This window comes from Podarcis bocagei (genome assembly GCF_964188305.1).
Source record: "Podarcis bocagei genome assembly, chromosome: 9".
NCBI classification, from domain to species: domain Eukaryota; kingdom Metazoa; phylum Chordata; class Lepidosauria; order Squamata; family Lacertidae; genus Podarcis; species Podarcis bocagei.
Window position 1 is genome coordinate 2,442,564 of NC_138134.1, and position 26,130 is coordinate 2,468,693.

At 41.4% G+C, this 26,130-nt stretch overlaps 1 protein-coding gene across 1 annotated transcript in view; it reads left to right on the top strand.

Annotated features, from left to right (window-relative positions):
- Positions 1 to 26,130, top strand: part of SCAPER (S-phase cyclin A associated protein in the ER) — a 212,502-nt gene that overhangs the window by 79,693 nt on the left and 106,679 nt on the right. Inside the window, exons 21-22 of the mRNA XM_081207983.1 lie at positions 13,006 to 13,142; positions 20,141 to 20,206. Coding sequence (XP_081064109.1) covers positions 13,006 to 13,142; positions 20,141 to 20,206 — 203 coding nt within the window. The remainder of the gene's footprint in view (positions 1 to 13,005; positions 13,143 to 20,140; positions 20,207 to 26,130) is intronic.

Below are 26,130 nucleotides of genomic sequence, written 5' to 3' on the forward strand. Positions count from 1 at the left end.
TATATCTAGTCTATATATTGTATAACACCTTTCTAATTACATGATTCTTAAAACCACTGTGGGTCTTTATCTGGTCATACCATAGATATGCATGCCATCCAAATTGATTATCCAGTCCCTCCAAATCTAACACATCATCATTCTCTAATTGAATCCAATCCTTGATCCAGCAGAAGGCAGCAGCTTCAAAGTATATCTTCAGGTCTGGTAGAGAAAAAAACCCTCTTTCTTTTATATCTGTAAGTAATTTATATTTAATTCTAGGTTTTTCCTCCTGCCAGATAAATTTAGACAATGCCTTCTGCCATTCTTTAAAACATTTAACATTATCAATGATTGGTAGAGCTTGAAATAAAAACAACATCTTCGCCAATACATTCATCTTAACCACCAATACTCGGCCCATCATTGAAAGTTTTAGGTTTGACCATATCTTAAGATCTCTCTTGATTTCATTCCATAATTTTTCATAGTTATCTTTATAGAGATTCAAATTCTTTACCGATAAATTCACACCCAAATATTTAACTTTTTTCACAGAAAGAAGGCCTGTCCTTTCAGAAAGGGTTTTTCTTTCCTCATTAGCTAAGTTTTTTTCTAAAACTTTGGTTTTGCTCTTGTTTAATTTAAATCCTGCTACCTGCCCAAACTCTTGAATCAGCTTCAGTGCTTTTACTGCACTGGTTTCTGGATCTTGTAAGGTTAAAACCAAGTGATCAGCAAAGGCTTTTAATTTATATTGCTTGGATCCTACTACAATGCCTTTAACCTCCTCCTCTTTCCTCAACATGTTTAGCAAAACCTCCAGAACAGAAATAAATAGCAGAGGGGAAAGCAGGCACCCTTGCCTGGTTCCTTTCTCAATTCTGATTTCCTCGGGGACCACATTATTAACTATGATTTTTGCTTTTTGTTCAAAATAGATCACATTGATACCATTTAAAAATTCCTGGCCAACCTCAATTCTTTCTACGTTTTTCATCATAAATAACCAAGAAACATTATCAAAGGCCTTTTCAGCATCAATAAACATTAACATTGCTTTACAATTTCTTTTCGCTTCCAACCTTTCTATTATATCAATTATATTTCTAATGTTATCTTTCATATGTCTCCCAGGCAGAAATCCTGCCTGGTCCTTATGTATATAATTTGATAGAACCTTTTTTAATCTATTGGCCAAAATGTTTGCGAAGATTTTATAGTCCACATTAAGTAATGAGATTGGTCTATAATTTTTTACATCAGATCTATCTTGATCTATTTTTGGAATCAGAGTGATAAATGCATCTTTCCAGGTTTCGGGAACTTTGTCCCCTCTTAAAATCTTATTACACACATCTGCCAACGGTTGAATTAGCCAATCTTTCAATATTTTATAATATTTTGCAGAAAGACCATCCAGTCCCAGGGCTTTGCCTAACTGCATCTTATTTATTGCCATCTCAACCTCCTGTCTTGTAATCATGCCATTTAGTAGGAACCTTTTATCCTCGAGAATTTTCTGCATTTCATTCGCCGCAAGAAATTGCTCAATGTTATCCTTATCTTCTTTACCTTTTTTATACAGCTGTTTAAAGTATTTCTGAAAACATTTTCTTATATCTGCAGGATTTTCCATAGATTTTCCATCAGATACAATGTTTGTAATAGTACTTTGCTTCTGTCTCTTTTAATTGCCAAGCCAACAATTTCCCACATTTATTCGCAGATTCAAAATTTCAAAATTTTAGGTCAGAAATACTAGATAGATAGATAGATAGATAGATAGATGTGGTTTGAGAGTCTATGGGAATGGGGACTATTTCTACCTAGAATTTACACATCCAAGGATTATATTTGTGTATCACTTTTACTTCTGAAATGAAGCACAAAGCAGCTGACCCAAATTTAGAACAGGTTTTACCCCTGCCAAATTTAATGTCCTTTCATCAGAATTACTGCAGGGCAGATTTGAAGGCAAACCATATTCAAAGCGAACATGCCTGTGTGGTTTGAAGGAAGTTGAAACTGCTACTCATGCCCTATTATATTGTCATTACTACAAAGTTATATGCTCTGCGTTTATCACTCCAATCATGCAGCAAACCCCAAGCAGAACTGATGATTATTACTTAAAATACTTAATAGGAGACAGGAAACAGAGATTACATTAAAAGTTGCTAAATTCTGTGCTGCTGCTGCTGCTGCTATAAAATTAAGGAGACAAGCTTTGAATGAATCTAACAGCTGATGTCTTAATATGTTTTAAATTAGTGATTAGGGTTTTAACTTATATATCTTAGTTGTTTTATATCTGAGTTATTTATTGTGTATTAGCTCATAGAGCTTAATTTTAATCTATTTATGTTTGTATGCTCTCTGTTGTTGTATAGGTTGCATTCTGGTCAGTGACCAAAATAAATTGATTTGATTTCAAACTCCCTTGTTTTTGTTACCACCAAGAGATGTACCATATTTTTTCGTTCTATAAGACGCACTTTTCCCCTCCAAAAATCAAGGGGAAATGTGTGTGCATCCTGTGGAGCGAATGCAGGCTCCTTGGCTTCAGCAATAGCAACGCGAAGCCTCCGAAGTGCAGAGGGAGCGCTCCCTCCATGATCCAGAGGCTACGTGTTGCTTTCGCTGAAGCCTGGAGTGCGAGAGGGGTTGGTGCGCAACGACGCCTCTCGCTCTCCAGGCTTCAGGAATAGCCGCCTGAAGCCTTTGGAGCGCAGCGGGACCTCGCACTGTGCTCCAAAGGCTTCGGGTTCCTATTGCCGAAGCCGGGAGAGCAAGACTCTCCTGGCTTCAGCTGAGAGGGAGAGCTGTGCTGCCCCCCTTCAGCCAAGGGGGAGGAGAAATGGAAGGGGCTCTGTTTCTCCTGCCGCTTTGCTGAAGGGGCGCTGAGCAGAGAGGGGGAGATTTTTTTTTCTTGTTCTCCCCCTCTAAAACAAGGTGCGTCCTATGGTCAGGTGCGTCCTATAGTTGTATTGAAATGCTGTTGAAATGAAATGTTGTTGTTTGGAATGCTGTTGCATTTGTTCTCTGTTGCTTTTTATTATTCCTCTTATGAAACTCTTCTTGCAGTCATTGATTTTGGGATGTTTTGTTATCATGATTTTGAGGATAGGTTGCATACAAATGAAATGATGATGACTTGGGGTAAGATTTCAAAGCACAGGGTAAATAATGTGTTTGTGGGTATGCTTTGTTGTCAGTGCTTCCCATTTTATTTTTAATCAATGAAGGTAGGAACACACTATTCCTACTTAAAGTTATTGCTTGTCATCTCCAATGTCTTCATATTAAATGACCTTTCTTCTTTGGCATATAAGATTTTTATTTATACCACCTCTGACCTAATGAAATTTCACCTTTCACCTTGTGCACTTGACACTTCAGGTAACATACAGTTGATCTTTGACACATTTTTGTTTTAAGCCCTGTACGCATAATAGCTGCCTGCTGAGAAGCAAAGGCACTTTGCTGGATAGAAAGCTCAATGGGGAGCTTCCATAGGGTTCCCTGAGCTACCAAAGGAGCCAGCAGATTATGTGGTATTTATCTTGATCAAGAGAAAATCCACTGACAAAGAGCTGGCCGATTTTTAAAGTTGTTTCATTAGCAATCATACAGCAATGCCATTTGAGGATTGTCATGATCTGTTCTGTAGATTTTCATCCAGGGCAAGGATTGCTGGTTTTGTTCTTTAGATTAGTTTTGGATCACTTGTTTATAAAAGAGGCGTAAAAATGGTGACGGTTAAGAATCCTTCTCCTAAACTCCATTATCTTCTTATTGTAGCTTGTGCTCCTTGGAACTTCATTTTCTTCCTTTGATGTAATCTCCTGTAGTATGTTTGAGTTTTATGGGACACAACAAGCTGCCACATACTAGGCAAGACTATTTGTCCACTGGGCCCTATATTGTCCGCCATGACTGGCAGCAGCTCTCCAGGGTCTCAGGCAAGGCTATTTCCCGTCACCTGGTACCTGATCCCTTTAACCTTCCTTTCTGACCATGTTTCAATTGATGCAATATGGCATCTCTTTACCTTTTCTGTGCTTTGAGCCACGTTTCATCCTGCATGTGTATTGCAGAGGGTTGGACTAGATGACGCTTGGGATCCCTTCCAACTCTACAGTTCTATGATTTCATGTTCCTTAAGGGAGTCAAAAATACATTGGATCTAAATGGAGGGCATCCTGGCTTAGGACCCAGCAGAGGGCAGTGGTAATGTGTGTTGCTCTGGATTGCCCATAAACAATTTTTTTTTAATCTTCTTAAACCATCTTAATAGTATAAAAATCTGCAAGCATCCAGCACAATGATTACACATAAAAAGTGGAAGCATGAGCCTCATTCATAGTACAAAATTCTACTTCATGTCATGCAGAAGTTCTGTTTGGTTGTAAATCAGTGTTTGACTCAACAAATGAGAATGTGCTTTCTTTAAAAAATGAACTACTAATGGAGAGGTTGATTAAAGTAATTGATTTAAATAGAGGCTTGGTGATACAATTTGTCTTGATTTTAAATCAATTCTGAACACATGAACTCTGATCTAAGCTGGAATTACACTAGGAGTAAAAGGCCCAGTCAGCTGATACTGGGGGTTTTTAAGTGGGAATTTTTTGTTACAGTGTCCCAAGGAGAACTCTTCTGTAATGATTTCACTAGATAGAAGATGATATATAAAGCTTCAGAGGACCAGCTTTGGGGTACCGGAATCTGCTGCAACAGTCACTGTTTTCTGGGATGTTCTTGCCTGGCTCCAGGCTTTGGAAGGCAGGAGGCCTGCCTGCCCTGGCCCTCCTCCCTGCATCCTCCCTGCCATTCTCCCTAGCTGCTGCTGCTGCTGCTCCTTTTCTTCTCCTCATCGCTACCACCGGCTGGCTTGCCAGGCAGAGCACCAAGGAGCAGGGGGTCTGCCACTCTTGTCTGGGCCAGAGTGAGAGGCAGGTGAGCAACCCGTCTGGGTTGTCCTGTTTCTCACCGTATATTGTCTTCCCAAACCTACTGTGTTGTGCTGACATATAGTGTGGTGGGTGGGGGAAGAAGGAGGTTAGAGTTACGGATGGACTGAAGATGGGGGGGGGTAGGTTATAGAAAGTAGCCTATATATAGTTATATAGATGTTTGTTTGGGGTGGCTTGGACCATTTGGCTCCCAGCCGGTTGGTCCTGTGTCTCAGCTGGCATGGATGGCCTTGTCTGAGAACAGGCCGTCCCCTCTTGCGCGTGTGATGGGGGTGGGTCATTGAGATGGTGTGAAGTGCCTTTGTGGCGCTTGTGTTGGGTGTAAAATTTATAAACAATATTGTCAGTATTGTTAACAACATTTTTGGTTTGTTGGAGTATTAGGGTAGGGATGTGAGTGTTGGCACGCTCTGGCGCCACCGTTATGTTAGATATTTGTTGGATTTTAGCCTATTTGTTGATGGTTTTATTGGGGGGGGGATGTTGTTTTAGTTAGTATGAGTTTGCCTTTTTCTGTTTGCCTTTTTTTTTTTAACCTGCACATTTTGTTTGTTGCATTCATGTGGTGGGTGGAGATGAGGGGGCGGGTGAGCTCTATTTTTGTTTGTGTGCTTATTTTTTGTATATAGTCATTGGAACAAGGGGTGCATGTGGTTGCGGGGGTTGTTGGGGGATGGGTGGAGTTGGGGAGAATGGAGGAGGATGAGATAAAAGACAAGAAAGAAGAGAGAGCGCTATTGAAAATGGTTGGGGAAGTATGTTGTTGTTGTTTAGTCGTGTCCGCCTCTTCGTGACCCCCTGGACCCGAGCACGCCAGGCACTCCTGTCTTCCGCTGCCTCCCGCGGTTTGGTCAAACTCATGCTGGTAGCTTCGAGAACACTGTCCCACCATCTCGTCCTCTGTCGTCCCCTTCTCCTTGCGCCCTCCATCTTTCCCAACATCAAGGTCTTTTCCAGCGAGTCTTCTCTTCTCATGAGGTGGCCAAAGTCTTGGAGCCTCAGCTTCACGATCTGTCCTTCCAGTGAGCACTCAGGGCTGATTTCCTTCAGAATGAAGAGGTTTGATCTTCTTGCAGTCCATGGGACTCTCAAGAGTCTCCTCCAGCACCATAATTCAAAAGCATCAATTCTTCAGCAATCAGCCTTCTTGATAGTCCAGCTCTCACTTCCATACATCATTACTGGGAGAACCATAGCTTTTACTATATGGACCTTTGTTGGCAAAGTGATGTCTCTACTTTTTAAGATGCTGTCTAGGTTTGTCATTGCTTTTCTCCCAAGAAGCAGGCGTCTTTTAATTTCGTGGCTGCTGTCACCATCTGCAGTGATAATGGAGCCCAAGAAAGTAAAATCTCTCACTGCCTCCATTTCTTCCCCTTCTATTTGCCAGGGGGTGATGGGCCCAGTGGCCATGATCTTCGGTTTTTTGATGTTGAGTTTCAGAACATATTTTGCGCTTTCCTCTTTCACCCTCAATAAAAGGTTCTTTAATTCCTCCTCACTTTCTGCCATCAAGGTTGTGTCATCTGCATATCTGAGGTTGTTGATATTTCTTCCAACAATCTTAATTCCGGCTAGGGGTTCATCCAGCCCAGCCTTTCGCATGATGAATTCTGCATATAAGTTAAATAAACAGGGAGACAATATCCAGCCTTGCCGTACTCCTTTCCCAATTTTGAACCAATCAGTTGTTCCATATCCAGTTCTAACTGTAGCTTCTTGTCCCACGTAGAGATTTCTAAGGAGTCAGATGAGGTGATCAGGCACTCCCATTTCTTTAAGAACTTGCCATAGTTTGCTGTGGTCAACACAGTCAAAGGCTTTTGCATAGTCAATGAAGCGGAAGTAGATGTCTTTCTGGAACTCTCTAGCTTTCTCCATAATCCAGCGCATGTTTGCAATTTGGTCCCTGGTTCCTCTGCCCCTTGGAAATCCAGCTTGCACTTCTGGGAGTTCTTGGTCCACATACTGCTTAAGCCTGCCTTGTAGAATTTTAAGCATAACTTTGCTAGCGTGTGAAATGAGTGCAATTGTGCGGTAGTTGGAGCATTCTTTGGCACTGCCCTTCTTTGGAATTGGGATGTAGACTGATCTTCTCCAATCCTCTGGCCACTGCTGAGTTTTCCAAACTTGCTGGCATATTGAGTGTAGCACCTTAATTTTAAATAGTTCAGCTGGAATATCATCACTTCCACTGGCCTTGTTATTTGCAGTGCTTTCTAAGGCCCATTTGACTTCACTCTCCAGGATGTCTGGCTCAAGGTCAGCAACCACACTATCTGGGGTGTACGAGCCATCCATATCTTTCTGGTATAATTCCCTGTGTATTCTTGCCACCTCTTCTTGATGTCTTCTGCTTCTGTTAGGTCCTTACCACTTTTGTCCTTTATTATGGTAATCTTTGTACGAAATGTTCCTTTCATATCTCCAATTTTCTGGAACAGATCTCTGGTTCTTCCCATTCTATTGTTTTCCTCTATTTCTTTGCATTGCTCGTTTAAGAAGGCCTTCTTGTCTCTCCTTGCTATTTTTTGGAAATCTGCATTCAATTTCCTGTATCTTTCACTATCTCCCTCGCATTTTGGTTGCCTTCTCTCCCCTGCTATTTGTAAGGCCTCGTTGGACAGCCACTTTGCTTTCTTGCATTTCCTTTTCATTGGGATGGTTTTCGTTGCTGCCTCCTGTATAATGTTGCGAGCCTCCATCCATGGGGAAGTGTGTGTGTGATCTTTTTATTTGTTTCTGTATTGAGAGGGGGAGAAAGAAGTGGAAAAGAAGAGTGTAATAACGTGTGATTAAAAAAAGCAGGAGAGGGGGATGAAAACGTAGGGACTTTAAAAAGTTTAAATTAATATTTAAAATGTTGAGGTGTTGGAATCTAAAAAATAAAAGGTAAAAATAAGATGTAGTGAGAGTGAAAGAGCAGACTTTTAAATGAAAAAAATTAAAAAGGGGGAAAATAATTTAAAAGATATATACAGTGGTATATAAATATATATACAGTGGTACCTCGGAAGTCGAATGGAATCCATTCCAGAAGTCCGTTCGACTTCCAAAATGTTCAGAAATTAAGGTGCGGCTTCCAATTGGCTGCAGGAAGCTCCTACAGCCATTTGGAAGCCACGTCGGATGTTCGAACTTTCGCAAAGCGGAACACTCACTTTGACGTTCATAAGACAAAATGTTTGACTTGCAAGGCGTTCAGGATCCAAGGTACAACTGTATATTAAAAATTAAGAAGGGATAAAAAAATATATTTTAAAAATGAAGAATAGTAAAAAAATAAGTGAGTAATTATAGTAAATGTGTAACAATGAATTAAAAAACAAAAACTAATGGTTTTATGAAAAAAGGGGGGTTATTTATATAATTAAAGGATGAAGAATGTAGTGGTAGTAATTTTGACTCATGGGCAGTTTTTGATTTCACTGCGGGGCTCAGAGGGCCTGGTTATCAGGTCCCTGGGTTAGGGCCAAGGCTGCATCCCTTCAGTGGTTCAGGCCTCCTGCATGGACACGATTACAGTTCTTCAAAGAAGAAGAAAGTCTGGTAATGATAATATTAAAAATATGAAATATAATAACAACAACAACAATAACAATAATTCAACAACAACAACAATAATAATATTTCCAAGCAGAGGGGGGCCTGTACTGCATTTGTTTTTCCCCAGGGGGCCTCTGGCGCGCAGTTTTCCCCGGGCCCCAGCCTGCTCTTGTTGTGCTAGCTGGGGAAAGTTTGTTAATAAGACAGCTGACACGCATTTTCAGGGAAATTATCATTTCTTTTTTTAATATGCCGAGCTGTAATCTATTTGTAAGCTTCATCTGAAGTGTAAAGTCTAACTTTTCTATTCAAATGCATTCAGATGATTATAAATGCATTAGAATAATGAAGTTTACATAAATCTGAGTTTATATATCATTCATGAAAGTATTTATGCACATCAGTATTTTTTTTTGTCCTTAGCAGAATATAAAGAACCAAAACAATATTCAGCATCATCCATTGTGTGTGTGTGTGTGTGTGTGTGTGTGTGTGTGTGTGTGTCATTTTTCACTTCCTATAAGCCATTTTTGTGTTCAAAATCTCTTCCAGCTTCATAGCAATACCATGTGGGGCTTTCAAATGCGATTCAGTCATGTTTCGCTTTTATGATAAAGGTGTAATCATAAAAGTGATCACTGATGTTTCTAAGAAGTATTTGCTTCAAATAACCTCTGCTGTTTCCAGAGTTTACAATACTAAGTGGTGCCTTTGCTTACCAGAATATTATAGAAACACTTCTTCAGAAAGTGTTAGTGTACTCACACATGAAACAGAATGCACTAGGTTTTTCTTCCTTACCTTCTGCTATTGAAATTTGAAATTATTAATTAATATATTACTTACATGGAAAACTGACTTCTGTGCTGTTGACAAGTACAGTGCTGCCTCGCAAGACGAAATTAATCCATTCCGCGAGTCTCTTCGTTTTGCGGTTTTTTTGTCTTGCGAAGCACGGCTATTAGCGGCTTAGCGGCTATTAACGGCTTAGCGGCTATTAACGGCTTAGCGGCTATTAACGGCTTAGCAGCTTTAAGAAAAAGGAAACAAACTCGCAAGAACTCGCAAGATGTTTCGTCTTGTGAAGCAAGCCCATAGGGAAATTCGTCTTGCGGAACGACTCAAAAAACGGAAAACTCTTTCGTCTTGCGCGTTTTTCGTCTTGCGAGGCATTCGTCTTGCGAGGTACCACTGTATAAAATTACCATAACAGCCATACATAATTAAAATTCACAGTAAAACAATTCCATCAAAGCATTAAAAACAACCATAATTGAAATATACAACAAAACATGTCAGGTTAAAAAGTTAACAGTTAAAACTATTAAAAATAGTAAATGTTACATGATCCCTGTGCATGTCTTAAAGGGTAGGCCTTTGGATGAGGGACTATTACAGTTTACTTTTGTGCATAGTAGTCTATTAGGTGTTTGATAAATGTTAAGTAATGCTTTAGGAAATAGAACCTGACATTTTGCAGTATATTTCCTGAGGTCTAGAAGAGGGCATCAAGAAGTATTTCTGCAAATATTTATAAACTAAACAAAAGAGGGATGATTCTCTTTGTCAAGTGACAAAGAAAGAAGAATGGTATGAAATATACAGTAGATAGATAAATCAACCTAGATTTAATGGCTTTGCTTTAGATGTGGGCTAAAACCATTATATATGGTATTTGTAGGGCACAATCTAGAAAGGATAACTTTCCCATTGAATGAGTCTTTTAAGCACATTTGACTTTGATGGGAAATTGAAGCAGAAGTTTAACTTCACAGTGTTTCCCTTTGCTCGGTTTGTGCCCATGTGGGATTGATAAAGGCTTGACGGCTTCCTGATTTCAATGGGAGGTTGGGGCATTCATCGTTTTTTACTAGCATGTGTTGCAGAACCAGACAAGCTGTATGTCAACGGCTATGATAATATGAATGGGTAGGGCAGTATCTCATGTCACTTAAACATTCAGTTTTATCTCCTTTTACTTCCAAAAACTACATACGTAAGTGTGGTTGGTGATAAAATAAGCAATTAAACAAAGATGCCCAGGATTGCAAGAACAGCAGGGCCAGGTCTGTGTGTCCATGGGGCCTGTGGGACTTCTCAGACCAAACTGCCCCCTCCCTGCTCCCAGTTCTGCATGGCAAACTAATTTTGAAACCAGTGGGACTTTCAAAAGTGTTGGTGGTATGTCCTGTTGATTTGATCTACGAAAAGAAAAAAACTGGACAAGATTAATTCTGTTTGGGTCTCAACTCTTATCTTATCTGGAACAGAGTGTGCACGAGACTTCCTTGCAAGCTATATTTCTCCTTAAGTAAAAGCTTGAGGAAGATTAGCACAATTTTTTGAATATCATACCACTGTAGGACCTCCAGTTACTTTGCATACGCGGACACCATCTTTTTCTGTGTTGAATTTTGCTAATTTCCAATAAGTGAAGTGTTCACAAGGTAGATTTCCATGAATTTAGCTGGACGTGATAGCCAGTGAAGCATAGCACCGCATGGCAGCTCCAAGATTCACAATCTGCCATTGATATTTGATACTTTTTGAGCTTCTGGTTGGATGTCCTTTTCTCCCCCTCCCACTTTAGATATTAGATCTGCCCCTGCTGATAATCCCCCACTTTGATCTGCTTCTTGAAGAAGTGACAGTTGGATGTGGTGCAACGTGTTATTATTCTGCTTCTGATTTAGAAAGATGAAGTTTGAGATTAATCTGAGCTGCTGCAGCTGAAAGCCGAGAACTCTGGGAAACCCCTTTTTGTTCAAGCGCCCGTTAAGATGAATGAATGTGTGTGCTGTATTCTTATCGTTCGGATAGAGATGTCTGTTGGGTCTCAGATTAGATCAGGAAAGACACGTGAGGAGTTAGAGGAGGTCATACCTCATTCATAATTTCCACCTAACGGGCAGAGTGTTTATCAGTTATTGCTGAGCAAACGGGGGGGGGGGGGCAGGTAATGTCACCTTAGATTTAGTGGTGACCCACATGTGAAGGTACATGTTTCAGAGAAGGGGATTAACATTTCCTTCCTTCTGCTTTCAGAAGAAACTAAAATAAATAGGTAGTAATGCCAGGGAGCTTAATTACAGGTTGACAACCCAAGGGGCTGATGTACATTTTTGTTTCTAGCTGTCAGTAGGACACCAGGGGCATCAAACCAGCAAAGTCCAGCCACTATTTACTCTCTGCACCACCGTTGGCTGGGGGCAGGAAAAGGGAGCTTCTGGCTTGGAGCACCATCACTGCAGATGGCCAGGGGTGGTATTGCAGCTAACAGTGCAGCAAGGACCAGGTGACATGAGGGGCCAGTTGAGTTCCACCCATTCCCAAAAAGCTGCTGACTCCAGTCAGGTGCTGAACCAGACCAGTTTTTGACTTGGGGCAGCTGCTTGCCTGCAGTCCTGGTCTTGTTCCTCCCCCTCTCTGAGTGCCTTTGTGTGCCTAGAATAAGTCCTTGGCCTGTGATGATGCCTCTTCCTTGCCCAGATGGAGAGAGGTGTGGGTGGAAACCTCTGAATTTGCATGACTTGAGTGTGGCCTCCTGGCCAAAAGCCAGCGTCACATCTGTTGCTCTGACGGTTTTTGCTTCTGCCCACACTCATCACTGGTATCCAATGCCTGGTAGGATGCTCACAAGGGAATTTGGCCCTCAGGGTGAAAAAAGTTCCATGCTCCTGTTGTACACCATGTGTGTGATTTAAGTGGTTTATAAATCTTCCTTTAAAAATAATATAAATAAATGTACGTTTGGGAGGAAGTACCTTTTGATCTATTCAACATGAGTACAGTGGTACCTCAGGTTAAGTACTTAATTTGTTCCGGAGGTCCGTTCTTAACCTGAAACTGTTCTTAACCTGAAGCACCACTTTAGCTAATGGGGCATCCTGCTGCTGCCACGCTGCCAGAGCCCGATTTCTGTTCTTATCCTGAAGCAAAATTCTTAACCTGAAGCACTATTTCTGGGTTAGCGGTGTGTGTAACCTGAAGCGTATGTAACCCGAGGTACCACTGTACTTGAATCCGTTCAACAGATTCCTGACCTCAAACCTCAAGGAAAGAGTTCGTTAACTTGAGAGCTAGGTCATTGCTTTGTAATAGATTAGTTATTCCTAACAAAGGTATTTGCAATACTGTTACTGTTTAGATTTTCATGTGGAAATGTTACATAACCCACTTTTTGTCCATTTCCCATGATCATGGTGGCTCATGGTTCAGCTGCAGCGATGGTGGGTACTGGAGAACACAATTCATGCCTTCATCTGCCAAGCATGGCGTGGGAGCAAAACTGAATTTCTGAACTGCCCTTGAGCCTGCGATTCTTCTATCATTTTTCATCATCATCTTGCATATTTTCTTTAAGCATGTACTGGTAGTTTTTTAACATTTTAAAATGGTCTCTTTTTGATGCAGTGGAAATAATATTTTATTGCTTTTTAAAATAACCCCCCCCCCCCAATACTTTCTCTGTTAAACACTGATTCCTTATTTCCTCCAGGAGCATTTGTCATTGAAGAAGTACATTGTGGACATAGTAGTAGAAAGTTCAATCCCAGCAGAGCCCTTAAAAGATGGTGAAGAGAGACAGAAATCAAAAAGGAAGGCTAAGAAACTGAAGGCACGGATGAACTCAAGGTATTGGGGGAGATTCATCTAGCTTTGCCATATGTAAAGCTTGTTTTTTCTTTCGTCCTTCAAAAAAAAATGCTATAAAATATTTTTTAAAAAACCTTTTGAAGTTATTTGTTTCAGGAACATCTTGAAAATAACACTGATGAGCCTAATTTATGGCCACTTTCTCTGATTGAAGAAGAAAACGGAATATCGATCTAGAGCCCTTTCTTTCACCTGTTAAGAGCTTTCCTCGTAATTGGATGCTAGAGCCCTGCCAAAACTGTAGCCTCTTCCAGCATACAATAGTATGTTTAAGTATGTGTAAACCATGACTATTTTTCTTCCTGGCTATTGATTTTTAAAATGAAGTATCAAAGAAAATCAATAGTAATCAACAAATAGAAGCCTGTCGGCTGGAGTGTCAAATCCCCAGGCTGGGTTTAATCCATTTTGTTGCCTGCCACAACAAGGAAAAGTTAGAAATATCTTAAAATGGAAAGTGAGTTGTCAGACCTGCCCTTTGTCATTGGCCTAAAATGTGACATCTGTGTTTCAGGATAGAATGAGGCATCGTTCTGTCATGAGCTGTGGCGCTGCAACGGTGTCCCCATCAGAGGGTCATCTCCGCTCCAACACACACACACAATTGATATTGTTAATTTTGTTAAATATCTTCCTCTTTAAAAGATTCCTTTCCCTTGGTTGGAATCAATCATAAGCAATGAAATATTGGCACAGCTCTTCTTAATTGTCAAAAGGACAGTGAATCTGTTCAGCAGCTTTGTTGTCTGTTTTATTACATTGTAATAAAAAATGTTTTGCATTCACATAGCTGTTCCTCTGATGTCAGGAGTTTCTTCATTTTTCAACTCAGTGGCCAATGTCAATGAATAGGCTTATCATTTAGCACACAAATCTTTTAGATAAGTTAGCATCTTTGCAACTATTCACTGTTAAAGTGTGATATTTACAGTGGCGTAATTTTGCATGTTACATTCAGTAGGACTCTGCAGTTAATAGTCTTGAGTGCCTTTGCCAACCTGGTGCCCTCCGGATGTTCTGCATTACAAGTCCCATGAGCTCCAGGTAGCACAGCCATAGTTCAAAACATCTGGAGGACACAAGGTTGCCAGAGGCTGCTATAGAGCAGGGACAGGTGGTTTAGACCATAGCCTTTGGGGTTGTAGCCAATGGTGTCACTCCACTAATGGTGAGTCTTTCATCAGTAAAAATGGGGAGGGAAACAATATTTGGCAATTTCCCCTCCCACTGAAGCCCCCAGAACAGAGAGGCAGGGACAGGGGATGCTGCAGGAGGGAGGGGGAATTACTGAAAATATATTCTCTCTTTATACCATCAGCTGTACATGGCTTGTTTTTAGTTTCTGTGACCAGTAAGGTTATTATTTTTTGTTCTTTGAGTAGCAAATGTAGCTTATAGAATAATTTGTAGCTGAACTGGAATTAAGCCCTGTTGAGCCTAATGACACTTATTTCTTTTAAGTGTGCTTTCCAAAAATCCCCTCCCCGTCACTAAAATATGGGGATAAGAACCTGCTGGCAATCTTGCCATTTGCAAGGCTCCTGGCTGCTGCCACATGAGCCTGTTTGGTGTTGGCCTCTAAGCTTTGGAATCACTTTCTTAGCACTGTGGGGCAATTGGGGAAAAATGTCCCCTTTTGAGCAGGTTTTGAATACCTTTCCTTTTTAGATAGGCTTTTTACCTATAGTTGTTGTTTCCAATGCTGACCCTTGATTTAATTTTGTCTCTGCTTGCAATTTTAGTTCTATTACAAAAATATTTAAATTGTACCCTACTTTGAGAATCTGGTAAAACTGAAAGAGTAGGCTTAAACTAACTCCAAACAATGTGTGTGCATCCTTAGGATTAGAGGTTTAAGTGTATGTACATTTAATTTTAATTACACATCTGTTGCTGTACCTTTAGCTTACTACTTGGCACATTGGCAGCAATGGTAAATACTGTGCATATTAAGGAGGAGATTGCTCATGGCTCGTAAATTAAAAAGGTTATAATCAGTGAAATGTGAGAAGATTCTTTTTCTTGGTTTTAAGTGCTTAATTCTAAACACAATTTACTAGTAAGTAAGCTCCTTGGAGGTGGACGCGGGTGGCGCTGTGGGTAAAACCTCAGCGCCTAGGACTTGCCGATCGTATGGTCAGCGGTTCGAATCCCCGCGGCGGGGTGTGCTCCCGTCGTTCGGTCCCAGCGCCTGCCAACTTAGCAGTTTGAAAGCACCCCCGGGTGCAAGTAGATAAATAGGGACCGCTTACCAGCGGGAAGGTAAATGGCGTTCCGTGTGCTGCGCTGGCTCGCCAGATGCAGCTTGTCACACTGGCCACGTGACCCGGAAGTGTCTGCGGACAGCGCTGGCTCCCGGCCTCTAGAGTGAGATGAGCGCACAACCCTAGAGTCTGGCAAGACTGGCCCGTACAGGCAGGGGTACCTTTACCATTAAGCTCCTGCTTTTGTGTAAACATGCATAGGGCTGTGTTGTAAGCGGAATTGTTAGATGAAGAAATAGTTGGAGATTGTTAAAATAGAACTTGATTAGATTTCAAATTTAAAGAAATTAATTAGCTGGAGGCAAGTAAAAGGTTGAAGAGCAAGACCTGCTCTTAATCCATCTACAACATAGGCTTGGAGGTGAGCTGCCCACATCATTCATTTAAGTATGCATTTGTAGCTGTTCTGCAACCTTTATTGTAAGACACATCATAAAGCAAAACCTGCCCAATTTAAGAACTTGTAATGTTAAGCACACTTCAGAAATTAAGAAAATGGTAACATTTTAAAAATAATAACATATTAAAAATTGAGGACAAGCAAGTAAGTGGACCCAGTTGTTAGATCTTAAATCAAAACCAGAATATGCAACTACCCGTAATGGCAGAGGTGAATGAAGGGACAGCCCTTGATCAATGAGATATCTATTCTCTTAAGAAGTTTTCTTGGTCTTATTAATAATATTTATAACCTGAAGCCATTAAGCAGGTGCTGTTACTGCTGATATATAGCAAAGTAAATTATTCCATATTAACGTGTATGTGACGCTATCAAAATAGTGCTTCAAGATGCGCACAGCAAATTGGTGACTGACGAACTAAATTCTAAATTGTAGGCAAATGGCATGGCATTAATGAAGTCAATTGATGTGATTTGCCTGTGGTTTTCTCTTGCAGACTGCATATAAAACTTTCTACTTTCCTAAGATTTTGATAGCGGTTTTGGTTTGATGAAGAAATAGATTGCTTATCTGAACTAACTTCATAATGTCACTTTCTAGTTAAGCAGCTTTTACCAGCATTTAGAAACAACATTCTAAAATGTACTCACCTTTAGAGGTAAAACATGAACTGAAGGAAAACAGGAAACAGTGCCCTTCTGAGCAAAGCAAACCTCATATGCGAAAAAATAGCAAAGCAAATTTGAAATTAATCCTGCTGTTGGACTGAAAAATGGTGCTTAGCATCTTGAGTTAGCCAAAGAAATAAAAAATCACTTGCCAGCCAGCAACAGGAAAACTATGAACTAATCAAGGAAGATAATTAAGGGGCAAAGGATAGCCCAGGGCAAGAATTTAGTGAAGATAAATATTTGCAGAACATACAAAAGCTACTTCTCACTGACTTTGTGCAAACTTGAAAATCAACTTCCTTGCTTGTCACTCTAATCATGTCATGTCTCTCTCAGAATCCTTCCTTTCTCCTGCTAGATAAAGGTCAAGCTTTTCATCCTTGACTTAAGAGCTTTTCATAGTTCTGCCTCTCCCTACTTACCCACCCATGCCTGTCTGTCTGGTACACCCAATTTGCTGATAGAATCTCACAGGTTTGGGAGATGACTAGAAAGAGAGAGTAAATAATAAGTGCAATTACATGATTTTTTCCTCCTTCACAACATCAAAGGGGGATATCTTTAATGGGCACTGATGACTATGAATTTATGTATTTTAAAGCCATAGCCTTAGACCAGATACGTTTTGTCAAGATCTCCCTGGTGGCTATCTAACATTAGTGATGCTCAGCATCAACACATTCTAAACAATGCATAAGGAACTTACCTCCATTGTGAGTATGACTTAGTTGGATTTAGAATCATAGAATTGCAGAGATGAAAGGGAGCCCAAGGGTCATGTAGCCAACCCCCTGCAATGCAGGAATCTCAGCTCAAGCATCCATGACGGATGGTCGTCCCATGGTATTGATAGAAAGCAATATCTAAGTTTATTAATGCAACTGCTGCATTGGATGTGTAATTTAATTTGAAAATGTTGCAGTTTGGGCTCTGTTTACATTGATTACTTCTTATTATTCTTATTATTAATATTAATATCATCATCAACATCTGAAGAACCCAGGGTAGTTCACAACAGAAAAATACAAAAAGCATAAAACACAAACAAGCCAATAACCCCTTTCCCACAAACACATTTAAAAGCCACAAAATCAGCCGAACATAAGGCAGTACAGACATAACTTGCTTACCAAAGTTAAGTAATTGTGAATGAGCTACAGGATTGGTGCATCCTTTCCCCAGTTTCCATTCTGGGCAGAAAACCACTCTGATATAGTGGTTAGTATTGGAGAGGAAGAGACCTGGGTTTAAACCCGTGCCTGATTGGGCATCCTTAAGTCCATTCTCTCTCTCAGCCTCACTTTCAGTCAAATGCTTCTTGTGAGGATAAAAAAGGGGAAAACACATAAGCTTCCCTGAGCTCCTTGGAGGAAGAGCAAAATAATAATGTAACCCGGAGAAAACTAAATAAATGCAAATTCATTTCAGTCACAGTTAAGTGTTGCAATAATTCCTTTGTTTGCTTATTTATTGCAAAAATGCATGCCCCACTTTTCTTATAAGTAGGTAATGACAAAAGTACTAAAAGCAATAGTGAACACTATAGATAAAAATAATGTGAACCCTGATACAGTCAGTCTGCAGAAACTCAAAAGCGAACAGTGATCAGCAACACAGGGAGCAGCAGCCCATGCCAGAAATAATTCCACAGAATTGGAAACGGTTGCTAGTAAATAGGGTCATGTTTGCAACTAAGGGTTCTACAAAACTTGCTTTCGTGACGATAACACATGCAATTGCTGGTTTGTTTGCTTTTCTGCTTTTCTTTTTTAGCATTTTTGGTGTACTTTTCCCCAATGAAATGCTACTACCTTTTAGCTTATTTGTTTCACCTCTGGGCTATGTTTGCAGGAGCTGAGAATTTAAACATTCCTAAATCATCAAAGTATCTTCTGAATTTAATTTTGCCAAGGCTTTGTTTGAGTCGTTGGCTGGGCTGGTGAATCACATCTTGTCCCAAGCCAGATTGAACAGAGTTAAGCTGTGTCAAAAGGAGCGTTTGCCTCTGTCTCCAGCATGTTGGCATTTTGCCAACATAAACCTGAATACTTTTAATTGTCTGAACAGGTTTGTACTGCTGACTCCTGCTTACATTTCTCTTAAGTGAAACAGCCATTCATACAGGGCTTTCCTGTGGGCAGGGGGCGGGTGGGGGCTCTTGTAATTGCATCAATTGCTAACCCTGTTATTCTGCCACAAAACATTAATGAAACCCAAGTGATTAAAACACTGTCAACCAATTAATAATTCTGTTATCAATTGGAAGACATAGCTTTTTAATGCTAGAAGTGTGTTTTCCTCTCTTGTAGTTAATGCTTATGATAATTATAGATGCTTCAAATGTTTCATCAGACAGTTACTAAAACGGGAGCAGTGTCTTCTCCAAGTATCAGGAAATGCTGTTGATGGGGGAAATGGTCTTACAATTAGTCTAGTTTTCCAGGATGCCTGCTAATTTCTATTAGAGTAGTAGCAGTAGTTGTTGTTGTTGTTGTTATTATTAATTGAATTTATATACCACCCTATACCTGGAGGTCTCAGGGTGGTTCATAGAACAAAACAGAAATATAAAATCACAAAATATATGCCATAGATTCCGGCATATATGGCGACTTTTTAACCCCGGAAAAGAGGTTAAAAAGTTGGGGGCCGCCTTATACACTGGGTATGGGTGGCGCAGAGCGGAGCCCCCCCCCCCCCCCGTTGCTGCTTTGGAAGCAGCAGCAGCGAGGGGCGACTGGGCTTATAAGACAAATCCCCAAATTGCAACTGCTAATTTGGGGGGGGGTCGTCTAATGTGCCCAGTCACCTAATACGCCGGAATCTACGGTAATCAAAATAAAAACAACAACCCCCTCCCCCCAAAATCCACATTTTAAAAGGGCACAGGATGTCAATCAAACGTTTTTGCCTGGCGCCTAAAGGTGTACAGTGGTACCTCGGGTTACAGACGCTTCAGGTTACAGACTCCGCTAACCCAGAAATAGTACCTCGGGTTAAGAACTTTGCTTCAGGATGAGAACAGAAATCATGCTTCAGCAGCACAGCGGCAGCAGGAGGCCCCATTAGCTAAAGTGGTGCTTCAAGTTAAGAACAGTTCCAGGTTAAGAACGGACCTCCAGAACGAATTAAGTATATAACCAGAGGTACCACTGTATAATGAAGGCTCCAGGTGAACTTCCCTGGGGAGAGCATTCGACAGATGGGGAGCCACTGCAGAGAAGGCCCGTTCTTGTGCTGCCACCCTCCTGGCCTCTCAAGGAGGAGGCACACAAAGAAGGGCCTCAGAAGATGATCTCAGGGTCTGGGTAGGTTCATATGGAAAGAGGCGGTTCCTGAGCTGGTATTGCGGTCCTGAGCTGTTTAAGGCTTTATAGGTCAAAACCACTACTTTGAATTGGGCCCAGAAACTAATTGGCAGCCAATGCAGTCAGGGCAGGATCGGTGCAATATGCTCAAACCATCTTTCTCCAGTGAGCAACCTGGCCGCTGAATTCTGCACCAGCTGAAGCTTCCAAACTGTCTTCCGAACTTCTATTCTGTCATTGCTGTGAAAGAAAGGGAGGAGTAAAATTGTAAGGAAGTCTACGAGGTGCCTTGTGTGAGTTATAACTAATATTTTAAAATGTTTTCCTCCTTAGGGCAAAGGAATATGAAAGTATAATGGAAGCAAAAAACGGCTCTTGTGACTCCCCTTACAAAGCAAAGTAAGCATTTAGACCTTGTTTTAAATTTGATATGTAGCACTTAGATAAAATTGTGTTACTGGAAGATGAAGGTGTTGATGTTCAGTGCATGTAATATGGTCAGCCATTTTTTGTTCTTGTCAGCCATTAAATCACAAAAAGCAAACTATTAGGAGTAAGTTGAATTATCAGAACTGCACATTGTAAAATTGTAAAGTTCCCAAAATCATTTAAATTAAAAAATCTATTTTGCAGTCGGCACAGTTTTGGATTTTGAAAAAAAAAGTCTGCAACTCTTTTACGCTGGTGCAAAAAAAGCTACCTTATAGATAACTACCGTATATACTCGAGTATAAGCCGACTTTTTCAGCACATTTTTTATGCTGAGAAAGCCCCCCTCGGCTTATACTTGAGTGAGGCGGGCGGCGGCGGCAGAGGGATGAGCAGCCCAAAAGGAGCCCTTTCTCGCTGCTGGTCCTTTTGGGCTGCTTGTTCTTCCTCCGCCGCTGCCGCCACCACCACCAGGTTTGTGGTGTGGTGAACCAGCTTATACTCGAGTCAATAAATTTTCCCAGTTTTTTTGTGCTAAAATTGGGTGCCTCGGCTTATATTCGGGTTGGCTTATACTCGAGTATATACGGTAACTGGCCCACATAAGTCGGCAGCCATCTAATTTTGAAACCCTCTGAATGACCTTCTAGAAATTAATGAAATGAATAAATAAATCTATCCCTTGGGTGAATAGTATAAAGGACAATGCACAGCATCTTTGATCTCACTTGATCCATGCACATAAAGACAGTCATTTGTTGGCCTGTTAAAACATTTACCAGTCATATATTCTGTGGGCATAGTTTGAAAGCTAAGCTGCATAAATGCATGTCTAAAAAGGGGGAAATGCTAATTCCCACAGATAAAAAGCCATTTTGTGGTTATTCTTAAATGTACCATACAGAGGATCCAAGTATGTGGTGCTTTGCAAAGAAGGAGTGATAGAAAACAGACTGTGGGTGTAGCATGAGAAGAGGAGGCAAGGGACAAATCTCTGGTCATTTCAGTTACCTGGACTTAGGCCTTCCTGAAAGGTCCCCCATCCTTGCCTTGTTTTGTCAGCCTGAGGGCTTCATTCCCCTCGGGGCAACCTTCCACGTGGCTGGAGCCAGGGGCAAAAAATGGAACAGAACAATGGATGTGACTCTTGCATTTGTTCAGTAGGCAACATTTTGGATGCAAAAATCAGAGGTGTACACATGCCTGCACACTCACACTCCTCTACCCTCTATTCAGGCAAGCAAGAGGCATTGTTGCAGTCAAGAACACATTGCAGCCAGGGGAGATCCGTCAGGAAGGACTCGGAGCAGCCCTGAAGAAAGGCCTCCCGGGGTGGGACCTAGGTATTGTCCCAAGGGCCAGATAGAGAGCCCTGGAAGGCCTTGTCAGACCCAGAGCCTGAGGTTCCCTGCCTCTAGGAAGTTGTGCCAAAGGCTTCACAGAGAAGGGTGGGTGTGGGGGAATATCTATCTGTACACATACACAGATAATGTGTCCATTGACCATCCTATGAATACGGGGGGGGGGGGGGGGTATTATTTTTCAGATTAGTCTTCATCACAAAGCTTCAGATCTACTAGTGGTTTTAAGGGTGAAAATCCTCTGGTTCCCGAGATTGAAAAATGAGAATTTGAGGAGGCTTTGCTTGTATCTGGAGCATATGCTACTTGTGGTGGTATATGGGGCTCATATAGGGACCCTGGGGACCATCTAGTCCAACCCACTGCAAGACAGGGGCTTGAAAACCTACTTCTGCCCCCCCCCCCACTGTGTATTTCCTATGGGCCAGGTAGAGCTTAAAGTACCCACTTTTTTATCATGAAGCCAATTTGGTGTATTGAAGGAAGAAGTGAGGGGATAGGGCGATTTTATTTATCAATGGCCTGAATGTCGTTTATACTATAATTTAAAGCTAAGCACAGAGAGAACTTTTTAATAGAGTTTTAACAGTATTTCACAATTTCCTTCCACTGGCAAACCTACCCTAGTATAAATCTCTCTAGCTTGACTTAAGTTCTCTGGAGTTTTGCCAGTATATACAAATGGAGGAACAAGCCTTTCTCCCATGCAGTCTTTTTAAATACATTAGTGGGAAAGCACAGAATGTTGAGGAAGAGGAAGAAGTAAAATCTGAATTTTGTGCTACTGTTGCAGTGTCTGTGGAGTTCTGTTTTCTACCACCTCTGCACCTGTGTGTTGTGTGTCTTCCACCCTTATTTCAAGAACCTCCAAAAAGTATACAGTATACTTGCAGCATCCTGTCTGCTTTTGAATGGATGTATTATTGATATTGGAGGGTAATAACATATCTATCGATCTATCTATTTGACAGAGCCAGAATGTAGTCCTCAAGGTCTTAGGATATTTTCCCTTGAGGCTAAAGAGTTACTATTTCATTGGAGATGTTTGAACATTCCTGCAAGCATCCCCTGAGGCCCTCCTTCATGTGCCTCCTCTATCGGGGGAGGGGGGCAACACGATAGTGGGACTTTTCTGTGGTGGCTCCCTGTTTGCGGAATGCCCTCCCCAGGGAGGCTCACCTGGCACCTTCATTACATATCTTTAGGCAAAAATGTTTCCCTTCAACCAGGCCTTTGGCTGATTTTGTGGGTTTTTTAATGTGTTTGTGGGAGAGTGGTTATTGGGTTGTTTTTGTTTTATTTATTTATTGTATTTTTCTGTTGTGAACCGCCGTGGGATCTTCAGATGAAGGACAGTATACAAGTTGTTGTTGTTAATACATAAAATAATGTTAGTATTTTTATTTTTATTTTGCCCTCTACTATACCTTAATTTCTTAGTTCATTTTTCAGCAATAGCAATGGATACAGATTAGATTATACTTTTTATCTTTATTTAACCCACCCCTAAATATTTCTGTTTTCTTAACCATCCTAGCAGCTAGCAGTATAGAATCAATTAATTGTTTGAGAAACAAACAGAAAAAGATAAAAAGGTAACTCTTATTGATTAATAAAACTGGTTCCATCAGAAGATTTAATTGGTCTTGTGTGAGACAGCTGGAGCTTGCTGTTTTCTTGCCCGTTATTGTTCAGAAGCTTCCTTCTCAGTTCCAGCTGTGAGACATCTGAGTTTCCTAGTAAGATCATTTCAGGAAATTGGGTATTTTCTTTTAAACCATTTCATCTAACAAAAATAGTGGGTCTGTCGGGTGTTTTTACTATTTCAGGTAGCTGTTTGCTAATATCATGACTCTCAATAGCTAATCTTTTTATTGTGTTGATTGTTTGTAACAAATGGGAATCAGAGAAATTGTGAGCATAATTTTTTCCCCTTCCTTTCCCGTGAAAGGTTTGTGAATTGATTTGGTACAACTGGAAACCATTACATGGCATGTTCTCCATTCTTCTTTTTGAAAATATGTTTATTGAAATCTATGATAAAAAGGGAAATTACAGCCAATAAGACAAAGAGCGGGGAAAGCAAGAACCTCCCCCAATAACCACCCCCGAGATTCACAATGCATATGTGCAATTAGAAAAACTGAAATCACTGTATCTCATTTTTCCTAGTGGAGTTGTTTAAAAGAAGAAAGATGCCTTTCACAGGGCATTCCGCTCCCCACCCCATGTTTCATTGATGCTCTAGGCCAGGCATGTCCAACCTCAAATAGGCTGCCATCTACTACCCAGTATAAAAAAAACCCGGGCAGTGATCTATCCATTGTCATTGGAGAGACGAGGTGCGCGCATGGGTGCGTGTGTGGAAGGAGGTGGCTGAGGAGACAGTCTCCCCCCCCCCCCAAGCCAGCCCTTCTTGCCTAAAGTCTTGGTGGCACTGACCACCTTAATTGGCTATTAAAAGGAGTGATGGTTTCCACTCTCTATTTTGAGAGACTCTCTGACTTCCTGTGAATGAGAAAAAGACATGCAGAAAGTTACTTTGGAATGGGGAGGGGGAATTTTGCCAAAATCCATAGTAGAAGTAAAAAGCTAAAAAAGTTTGAATCTATAATCACAGTATAGAATGTACAAAATGATTTTGGTGCTGATAAAGGTAATGTTTCAATCAATTCCAAATGTAAATACTCTTGTGTGGATTGTTGCTGCTGCTATTATAGTGCTTAAAATAAATGAAGGGCTGCATGGGATGGTGGGCTATTAAAAAGCTAGTTTTGCCTGAAGGCTTACGATCCAAATACTGGGATAAGTAGAGGGGAAGGGGTTTAGGGAGTCAGAAAGGGCAACTAGAATATGCAGAGGCAATGAGGCAGGGGCCGTATCCAGTGCTAATCCTCCTCTGAGTTGAGCCATGGAAGTTAATGATCTTGACTATCTTAGGTTCATTAAGTTAATGGGTCTGCTCTGAGTAGGACTATCCTTGGGTTCAGCTATGAATCCCTTTCCCAAGGCGTAAGGCATTTTCCACTCGGGCACCTTGTGCTAAAGAATAGCTTAAGAAAGTGAGCCTGTTTCTAACATGGTCCGCTCATTGTTCAAGCTGGGGTAGAAGAGCATGTACAGTCTCTTGCATGAGCAGAAACTCAAGAACCTCTAGGGACCCTACCAATTAGGCCAACATGGGAACTTTTGCCAAGCATTTGTGGGACAAAACTAGCACCACAAACCACTGATAGAAGATGGGTGGAGGTTTTATCCCCACCCATACACTGTTAATCTGCTTTGTTATAATCAAGCAGAGACGCAGGTGTCGCTGTGGTGTAAACCACTGAGCCTATGGCTTGCCGATCAGAAGGTTGGTAGTTCGAATTCCCGCAACATTGCCGATCAGAAGGTTGGTGGTTCAAATCCCCGTTGCTGAGTCCCAGCTCCTACCCAGCTAGCAGTTCAAAAGCACACCAAAAGTGCAAGTAGATAAATAGGTACCACTCCAGTGGGAAGGTAAACGGAGTTTCTGTGCGCTGCTCTGGTTTCGCCAGAAGCGGCTTAGTCATGCTGGTCACATGACCCCGAACAACTGTGGACTCGGCCAGTAAAACAAGATGAGCTCTGCAACCCCAGAGTCGTTTGCGACTGGACTTACCGTATTTTTCGCCCTATAGGACACACTTTTTCCCCTCCAAAAATGAAGGGGAAATTTGTGTGCGTCCTATGGGGCGAATGCAGGCTTTCGCTGAAGGCTGGAGAGCGAGAGGGGTCGGGATAGCAGCCTGCATCCCAAAGCCTGGGGCAGATATCTACAAGCCCGAAGGCTGGGGCAGATATCTGCAAGCCTGGAGAGCCCGGCGGGAATTCCCGCCGGGCTCCCCAGGCTTGTGGATAGCAGCCTGTTCTGGGGGCTGGGGTCGAGGGAAGTTTGGGCTTCCCCCGCCCCAGCCCTGCACCTGGGGGGGGGGGATAAAAATTTGTTTCTTTATTCCCCCCCCAAAAAAAACTAGGTACGCCCTATGGGCTGGTGCGCCCTATAGGGCGAAAAATACGGTAACTGTCAGGGGTCCTTTACCTTTTTTACCTTTATAATCAAGCAGTGTATAAATTTTGTGAAATAAATTTAAAATAGTTCCCCTTGCTTCCTCTGACTTTCCCACAAAACAGATCACCAAAAGCTAGTTCTTGATGCTTCTCTAGATTTCAAAAAAACAAAAAACCGGAGAGCTCTCCACTTACCAGGGGCGAGAGGCCTTGGGATAGAAGCAGTCTTTTGTACAAAACCTGTTGAACGAGAGAGCAACCTGAGCCCAGCCAGCATGGCCAATCATCAGGGATAAGAGGAGCTGAAATGCAGCAGTGTCGGGAGTGTATGACGTGGGGAAAGCTAAAGTAAACCACAGTTAAATCCCCCTCCTAGTTTTTTTGATAGAGACTGATTTAAGAATGAACTTCCTACACAATCCAGCATAGTCTTAAGTTTGACAGATCCTCAGACGGTTCCTACAATATTGATAGGGAGGCTAGATGAGCATTTAAAAAGAA